General features: G+C 38.7%; 1 protein-coding gene across 1 annotated transcript; it reads left to right on the plus strand.

Annotated features, from left to right (window-relative positions):
* Positions 1-5645: 5645 nt before the first annotated feature.
* Positions 5646-8856, plus strand: OTOR (otoraplin). Its single transcript, XM_006860625.1, has 4 exons — positions 5646-5760; positions 6058-6197; positions 7721-7831; positions 8833-8856. The coding sequence occupies exons 1-4, from the start codon at positions 5646-5648 to the stop codon at positions 8854-8856; spliced, it is 390 nt and encodes a 129-aa protein (XP_006860687.1).
* Positions 8857-9691: the final 835 nt, after the last annotated feature.

The raw sequence follows: 9691 nt of genomic DNA on the forward strand, positions 1-9691 counted from the left end.
AAGGTTGTGCCATCAATGTATGTGGTAGTGGTGGTGTGCCATGGAGTCGGTTCTGACTCATAGTGACCCTGTACAGGGTTTCTGAGTCTGTAAATCTTTACGGGAGCAGAAAGCCTCCTCTTTCTCCTGCGGACAGCTGGTGGATTTGAACTGCTGACCTTTGTAACCACTAAGCTACCAAAGCTCCTCCATCAGTGTATGTTGTTGTTTGTATAGCAGATTCTTAATGAGTCTTCCTCCAATCCTGACGTCAGGTCCTTCATATAGCCCAGGTTCTCAAATTACTTGCTCAGCATACAGATTGAATAAGAATGGTGAAAGGACACAACCTAGAGGCACAACTTCTCTGATACTTTGTTGTTGTTGTTGTTAAGTGCTGATGAGTGAATTCTGACCCATATAGACCCTGTAAAGGGTTTCAGAGGAACAGCTGGTGAGCTTGAACCAAACCAACAGCGCCACACCACTCCTGTTACTTCCCCAAAAAACACCAACAAGGGAAGTATAATCTCTGAGTTCTGTGTTGCCATAGCAATGAGCATCCTACCCAAAAGAGAAACAGAGACTACCTTAGAAAGGATGACAGGTGTCAGAATTGGTAAAAAGGTTGAAAAATAGAAGAATATCTGTCTTCCACCTCTTAAGAATCAGCCTGATGCCAATTCATATTATCCCTCCTGAAATTAAAGGTCTTCTGTAGCTACTCGTTTCTAGTTAGTGTCATAAGTGGCATTTGTTGCTATGGTTCCTGATTCATGGAAACATAAGACATTAAAAGAGAAAGGGCAAAAGGTTATGAGAAGTGCAACTTCTCAATACTGGATGGTTAATTTGGTTATTATCTGTAAAGACTAAATGGGAAGCAAGTGCTTTTATATTGGAGCAACAGATAGGGAAACTGAGGATAGGAAAGCTGCATAGTCAAGATAGTCAAAGGTGGAGAAAAGAGAATGAAACCAGAATGCTTGAAAAAGGGTTATGTGTTTATCTAAATGTACTGACTGCAGGAATGTTTCTCCTACCTGGTGTTGTAAAACAGGCATAACTGTATGATGAAAATAAATACAGAGTATTTTAAAAATTAGAGAATATGGAACTTTGCTGTTAACCAATTACTTGATGGTTGTTGTTGTTAAGTGCTGTGATGGTGAGGTTTTGAGTTAACTTGGCTGGACCTGAACTTTCATTGGTTTTGTTAGCAATCCCCATGATGTGATATAATATGATGCAATCACCCATGTGATGTGATCTGATGTGATCACCCCTGATCTGATGTGATTATCATAGGTGTTATCAATCTTCACTTCTATTATAATGAGGTCAGATGTAATCTATAGAATTAGGCTTTATCTTTACTCAGTCTCTTTTAATATATAAAAGGAAAGAGAAAGTGAGGGACCCACTACCACCAGAATAGGAAAGCCAGAAGAGGAGTGTGTCCCTGCACTGTGAAGCTCCTAGACCCAGGGAAAGATTGATGCCAAGACACAGGGAGATCTAGGAATGGTGGGCCTATAGATGCTGAAAGGGGACAAGGACCTTTCCCCAGAGCAGGTACTCTGAATTTAGTCTTCCAGCCCTCTAAACTGTGAGAGAATACATTTATTTTTGTTAAAGCCATCCACTTGGGGTATTTCTGTTACAGCAGCACCCATTAACTTAGACATATATTTTGCAATCAGTTCAGATTCATAGTGTTCCTGTATAGGGTTTCCAAAGAGTAGCTGGTAGGTTTGAACCCCTGGCCTTGAGATTAATAGTCAGTGCTTATCCTACAGTGCCACCCAAGACATGACTGGATTTACTAAAAGGAGAACTAAGATTTGTTGGAAAAGAAACAGGCTGTTTATTTCCATTCAGTAGCCCAGTGAGTAGAGTATGGGCAGTTTAGGTGGAAAACTGGAACCCCTCCCAGAAATTTAGAAGCAGAAATTTGCATTTGAAAGATATGCAAATCTACCCAGAACTGCTGAGAGGAGAAGAGAAAATTAAAAAAAAGGCAACTTGCTTTTAGAACTGTGGACTGTTTGCTGGTTTGCCCTTGAATGCAGGCAGGCGGGAAAAGTCAGTGCTCATCAGAACTTCAGGACTGGAAGTTAAAAGGAACCAGCAAGTAGACAGCTTAGTATGTTTGTATGGTTCCTTAAGTTCACAACTTGATCCACAAGATGAATGGAAGTGAGGGGACTGCAACAATGAAGAGATGGCCTCATCTTTGCCTCAAGGACCAACTAGTACATTTGAACCAATGACCTTGCCCAATACTTAACCCATTACAACACCAGGACTCCTTACTGGTTTGATAGTTTTGTTAAGTGCTGTCTAGTGGTTTCTATCTCACAGCCATCCTGTATGGGTTTCTGTGAGAATTTTTGTTTTCTTTACATTGAGGTGTGGTATTGTTGTTAAGTGTTGCAGAGTCAGATCTAAGCCATCACAACCTTGTAAAGGGTTTCTGAGAAGCAGCTGGTGAGCTTGAACTGCTGACCTTGAGCTTCAAACCAACTTGGCAGTCCAGCGCATTAACCCTAAGTGCCACACTAGGACTCCTTGAGGTATGTTGTTGTTGTTAGGTGCTGTGAAGTTGGTTCCAACTCATAGCAACCCTGTACAGGGTTTCCGTGGCTATAAATCTTTACAGGAGCAGAAAGCCTCATCTTTCTCCTGCAGAACAGCTGGCAGTTTCGAACTGCTGACCTAAGGTGCATAGCCCGATTTGTTAACCACTACGTCACCAGAGCTCCTTTTGAGGTGTGTAATAGGGGAGAAAAAAATAAAAATTTAAAAAATGTACATACTACATTGTTCTTAAGTGTCCTAGAGTTGATTCCATTACATAGTGACCCTATATAGGGTTTCTGAGGAGTGGCTGGTGGATTTGAACTGCTGACCTTGAGGTTGTCAATACATGTGTGTGTAATATTAAGAGCCATTGAGTGGGTTCCAACTCACAGTGACCCTTTCTAGACTGTAAATCTTTGCAGGAACAGAAAGTCTCATCTATGGTAAACTGGGCTGTCAGAGACCTGACTACCAGAATCCAGGGGGAAACATGGATACCTCCAAAACACTCAAGTAATCCAATCTGTACTCATTTTAGCAAGAGTGAGAGTTCCTTTATTCAATTTTGCAAAATCTGGTGCCGCATGGCCAGCCGCAAATAGTTTTATTCCCCTGTCTCGAAAAAACCTCTCCTCCAGTTCCAGTTTTCCATTTATAATTCTACCCTGCACGTCCCAGTCCCATTTCTCTCCCCACCAGAGAAGCCAAAATGGCTCACCCGTGGTCTTAATGGCAGTATTTTTATTTAAAAGTTCATGAGCAGTCTCATGAGCCCTTTATTACTGAAGATGGGCAATCTTGAGAGTTTCTCACAAACTCAAAGGGCCAAAGACAGAAAGACTGAGTGAGAGACTAAAGGTGAGACCAAGGGGCAGTTCAGATAGGACTTCCAGGGCTGCTGGTCTCACCCACTCACCTGCACAATCCTATTCTTAGACCCTAAAATGAATACTACAACCTCCATTTAGGAGCTCTGCCTGAGGAGCCAATTTAGGAGGTGAAGGAAAAAAAATTGTCTTTGGGGGTTACAGGCTCAGAGGATACATGTGGAAATCCAGAGAGCAACCTTCTTTTCACCCTAGCGACTGCAGTTTTGAATTTGCTCAAGAATTAGAAATTTAAATTCCTATTTGCAAGCAAAGTGTTAACAAGGGCCTCTCTTTGGCAGCAGATGCTGGAACACCCCAGGCCTGTTGTAGGTACTCAGAAGGCAATTCTTTTCTTTATGGCTCCTGGTTCAAATGGCTGAGAATGGCATCCTGTTAGCATTAGCCTTCCTAGATTGTTGTGCTACAATGGAAGCGGCTTTATCTCTGTACTGAGGGTCCTATGCCTGAGCGTGCACAGCCCATTACTTAAAGTGCCTCTTAAACTCAATTGTGTTGAGAGCTGGTTTGAGATTGACAGTCTGTAAAACAGCTGCTGGATGAGAACTAAGATTAAACTAATGCTTTAGTTTTCCCAAAGAGAACCTTGTAGGTCCCCAGGTTATAGGAAGGAAGACTGCACTAGCATTTTGCTTTAAAATAAGATTTCTAATTCATTCTAACCTTGAAGTGAAATAGGAAATAAAGGATTTAAAACCCCAATTTTAATTTGACAGTGGATTAATGGAAACAGCACCATACTTAATTCTATGGGGTAACCTTTAGATAAGGAGTTTAAGAAAAGCACCTATGGCCTTTGTTGGACCTGTTTCTTTACCTGTATAAAGGATATTAAATCAAATGAGTTTTCAAATCAGGACCAACCATATAAAATATCCTCCTCCCAAAATAACACACATGCCTGAGACAAACAACAAAACCCTTTTATCTATAACAAAAAATTTGCTTTATAAATTTGCCTCTTGGGACACTGTATAAAATAATTTTGTAAGCCAATACTAGTTCCTCATTTTGTGGGTGACCACATTTAAGATAGTGCTCTGAAGACTTACGACCAACCAAAATGAGCAAGGCATTCTGACAGGGACCTCTATTCTCGAAGCAATGTCGCCTATGATAGCTGCTACATCTTGAGAACTTCCAGCAACCCCAGCATTTTGTAAAACCCAGCAACTCATTGTCTGTCTTCTCTAATAGAAAAGGAATCCTTGGGGACAGGACTTGGTTTTGTTCACTGCTGTCTTGCTAGTGACTAGAACATCGCCTGGCAGTAAGTAGGTGCTCAGTAAATATTTGTTGAATAGATGGAGATTCAATATGGGTAACTTTTATGAGCACCCTCTCGCCATTGAGAAGCTATCTAGAAATGGAGAGGGGTGTGGGGTGACACGGAACTTTGTACCATTACTCCTCCATGATCTGAAGTATTTTGAGAATGAATTTCAAATCTCAGAGAAGGGATAAGAAAATGCTTACTTCCCATATCTCAGTACCATCAACAAGTGTGTTATACTTTATCCCTAGTTCTAAAACTCCTATCAGGAAAGATTTGCAAGCCTAAGAATTCTTTTATTTATGTGTTATCTAAATCTTATTGTTGTTAAGTGCTGTAGAGTTGATTCCGACTCATAATGACCCTGTAAAAGGTTTCCAAGGAGCAGCTGGTGGGTTTGAACTACCAACCTTGCAGTTAGCTGTCAAGGCTTATCCTGCATCAACACACCAGAGCTAGATGTGCATTAATTTGTTTGGCTTAAATCAAAACTATTTGCACTAAAGATACAGATTTTAGATTTTCAATAGATTTCTACAGTTAGCTTGTTATATTGCTCATGTATCTAAAGAAAATGAGGTAGAATATAAAAAGTGATGTTAAAATCTCAGAGTCCTTTCACTGGATGAAATAAACCACAGAAGACATGATGGTAATAAAGGTAATAAAGGTAGACCATTTGGAATAGTGTTTGTATATGTGTATATATATATATGGGGGAATTTGATTCTCTTTGGAAAAGCATATGGTAAAATAACAGGAAGACAGTGAGCAGTTGAGGAAAGCAGAGGGGGGTGGACACTTCCCATTGTCCAAAGGCATCTACCCAGATGTCCATCTTTCACATAAAAAGAAGGAATCAATAAAGTCAGTCCCCACTTCTAGTCAAAAGGTGCTAGCAACAACAACAACTAAAAAGGAACATGGCACGGATATTTTTACTTTTCTTCCCAGGTCTTGTAGCCATATGGTCTGTGAATGGAATATTTATGGACAAACTTGCTTCCAAAAGGCTCTGTGCAGATGATGAGTGTGTCTGTAAGGACCTTTTTTATGCCTTTGTCCTTATCTATTATATAATGAAAACATTCACTTATTTCTGTTGTTATGAAAGCTTGTTTCTTTACTTAGAAAATTTGCTTGGCTAAAAACTTGTCAGATGCAGCTTTCAAATCTTAACTATCTTACTCTTCTTGAGTTGAACATGAACTGTGTTTTATGAGGCTTGAGTCACTCTGACTTCCTAGTTTTCTTATATGCTTTGCTTTCTCACTAACATTATAAAATGCAAGAGACTAAAACATAGTCATGTCCATTTTTTTTTTCCCCTAATAGATACCATTTCTCTGGCCAGAGCTCAAGACGATTACAATGCCCCAGACTGTAGATTCATTAATGTTAAAAAAGGACAACAGATTTATGTTTATTCAAAGCTGGTAAAAGAAAATGAAGCTGGAGAATTTGGGGCTGGCAGTGTAAGAGGAGATTATTTAAAATATACGCACATCTCTTGACACATGTTACTCTTAATATTTTCTCTATTTTCTATCTTTAACACATTTTTTTTTTAAGTTTGTAAAAAAAGTGTAGAGACTATGTAAGATTGTTTTTTAAAGCTCATAGAAAAATGGGATTCATGGCTAATAAAATTTTTCCATGAACTTTTGAAATCCCCTTGTAGATGCAAATGCAAAAAGTCCTGTTTATATGCCATTATTTGCATTTCAAAGAAACAATGATAAGTTTGTTAACAAAACCAAAGTTGGATACTTAGACATTTTGACTAGAAAAACAAGTCAAATACATTGGGGCTTGAATATCTCAAACTGTTTGAATCTTATTTAAAAATGCTTGAGAGGATTTGTCAGGTAAAAGGAATTTTTGTTGGCAGTCAGTATATATTTCTGTATTCTTTTAGGAAACTGTAGCACCCTCTTTAATTCCTGAATCTGTTTTCTTTAGTTAAAACATACCAAGGAAGGAGGCACCTGGAGAAGGATTGTTGTTGTTGTTGTTGTTGTTATGAGCTACGGAGAGTCGGTTCCAACCCATAGTGACACTGTATAAGGTTTCCGAGGAGCAGTTGGTGAGTTTGAACAACCAACCTTGTGGTTCAAACCAACTTTGCAGTCAAGCACATTAAACCACAGTGCCACACTATCTCCTGCAGCCCCAAAGGAGCCCTAGGAGCAGAGTGGGTTATGAGTTTGCTAACTGCAACATCAGCAGTTCAAATCTACCAGCTTTTCCATGGGAGAAAGATGGGGTGTTCTGCTCTTGTAAAGATTTACAGTCTTAGAAACCCTATACAGGGTCACTGTAAGTTGAATACAACCTGACAGTGCCACTCCCACCTGCAGCTCCAAACAGTGGTTCTCAAGTAATGAAAAATTAGATCTTTATTAAAATATCTCACTTAAGTATGTGTTCAACTGAACTTTATAAAAACCTGGGAACTATGAGTCCTTTAGAATGAAAGGATCTGTTTGTTGGTTTTTGTTCTTTTAAACTTGTTTACTGTATTCCTACGTAGGTTCCAAAAAGATTTCAGGAAACACACAAAATTACATACAATAAACATCAGTACCAGTTGTTATTGAGTTGATACAGACTCATGTTGACTCTATGTATGACAAGTAGAATTGTGCTCCACAGGATTTTCAATAACTTTGTTTGGGGAATTAGATTGCCAAGTCTTTCTTCCAAGGTACCTTTGGATGGACTTGAATCTCCATCCTTTCAGGTAGCAGCTAAGCATATTAACTGCTTGCAGCACCTGGGGACATCTGCATAAAATATTGATAAGTTGGTGAGTCAAGTAAGATTGGGCCTCAAGGGAATCGATACAAAATTCCTGTGCATGCATTTATTGGTATAATTGAACTTCAGATTTAGTTGTGAGCCTCTGGGAATTGGCCATTAAGTAATAATTCTTATCCTCAGTAAAGAAGGGTGTCTCAGAAGAGAACTTATATCAGTTACTGTTTTGGGAACTCAGGTCTATGGTGATGGTCATGAAAATGAGATGGGAATTGTGGGCTATTTCCCCAGCACTTTGGTCCATGAGCAGCGTGTTTACAATGAAGCCATCAAGGAAGTTCCTACCCCAGTAAGCATCTCAAATGTAACAGAAGAGGACTCAGACTGTGGGGTACTGTGAGCTGGTGTTAATATTTCACGTACCTTCCAAGATAGATCCAAGCGCCCAACTTAGTGGAAACTTCTGAAATAATGAGGTTTTTAGGAGTATTTATACCTATTGTCAATGACAAGATATTAATGATTTTTCTCCACACTGTCCATCCCTTTTGTTTTAGGTGCAAGATCCTGGAAAGGATCCAAGAAAAATCCCCAAAAGGATATTAACTGGTTCTTACTGGTGGTTAAGAGTCAGTTAACATTATTTACCCATACACAGGGTCGCTATGAGTCAAAACCAACTCGACGGCACTTAACAACAACGACTTATTTAATAAAGACTTGGTTTGGCAAAAAATAATAGCACCTGTATTTGATAAAACTAGAGCATTCTGGAAACATATATAACTGCTTTAATTCTGTAGTTGTTGTTGTTAAGTGCCATCGAGTCGGTTCCGACCCATAGCGACCCAGTACAGGGTTTCCAAGGGGGTGTAATTCTGTAGTAGATAGATTCTATTTTGTTGTGAAATAAAGTCACACTTTTTCTAATGCCCTGAGGGCCTATAAATCCTGGAAAGAATTAAAAGATCCATCTTTTAGCTACTTTACAAGGTGGTTGCTTTGAAGGGTGAAAATCATTCTTCTGAAGTCATGCTATAATGTACTAAATAACATTAAAACATAGTCCAGCTTACACAAAATGTGACTCACTTGTCTTTGTTTTTATAGCATTAATATAAATCTGTCAAATAGCAGTAAGTTAAAAGTTTATTTGAGAACCTTTATTTTAAGTAGTTTTTTTTTTTACTTACAATGATAATTATTTCATACTGTTTATAGTTCAATCTTCTCTTATTTTTGACCCATTATTCTCTTTGATTAAATACGATTTTAAATAAATAACCTACATTTCTTTGTAGCCTTACCTGCTCAGGTCAGGTGCTTTGCTTTGTTTTGTTTTCTCTCCAGGATATTGACTTCTTCTGTGAATAGAAAATGAGGAAAAATGGCAAAGAGAAAGAGAACACCAGCAATAAAGAAAAAAGCATAAATAACCAAAAAAAAAAATGCCTCTAATGTCTAGCTTTTGTTTTAAGAGTTTGCTACCATGTTTAGGGCTACAGGTGTAGGTAAGAAAGTCAATCAATTCAGTCTTTTGTTTTCTGGGAACCTGATCTTACAAGCTGGGGAAGGCTACCAATAGGCTCAGGTGGGACCACTGAGACAAGTGATTTATTTTCCAACCTACAGAATCTTCTCTTATGATAGGAATACATACAGAAGATGGTTTATTTTTAGTTATTTTGAACTATTGCTCTTCCTAGGCCTTTGATTTCCTGCATATAACCTTGGTGGGTCTCAGGTCTTATCTGTGTGTACTGATGGTACTGTATCATTCAGGAGTGTCTGGCAATGTTGCTGTATTTGATATTTTATACTTTTGGGACATGCAGCTGTTGGGGAATAAAAAGAGCTGTTTGGACCCATTGGGGTTTCAATTATGCCTCTTTCTTTTTTAAAAAAAAGTTCCACACATCATTTCATTAGAATAACTTTGCCTTCTAAATGATCAATTTATTCTCTCAAATTTTAAACAAGTATTTGTATGCAGGCGTGAGAGATTTAGCTTGGGTGTCATTCAAGTTTCAAGTCATCAAAAGACTCAGCAAAAGAATCTGTTGGTTACTTTCTCTATTTCTATATCAGATTTGAATTTCCTCTTCCTGTGCCAAATCTACTCCTCGAGTAGATTGTGATGTATGGAGAAATCTGGGAGGGCAAGCAGGTTTTATTTTTCAGTCCTAAAGGGCCCACACATTTTCTATAT

The sequence above is a fragment of the Chrysochloris asiatica genome, unplaced genomic scaffold (assembly GCF_000296735.1).
Source record: "Chrysochloris asiatica unplaced genomic scaffold, ChrAsi1.0 scaffold00039, whole genome shotgun sequence".
NCBI classification, from domain to species: Eukaryota; Metazoa; Chordata; class Mammalia; order Afrosoricida; family Chrysochloridae; genus Chrysochloris; species Chrysochloris asiatica.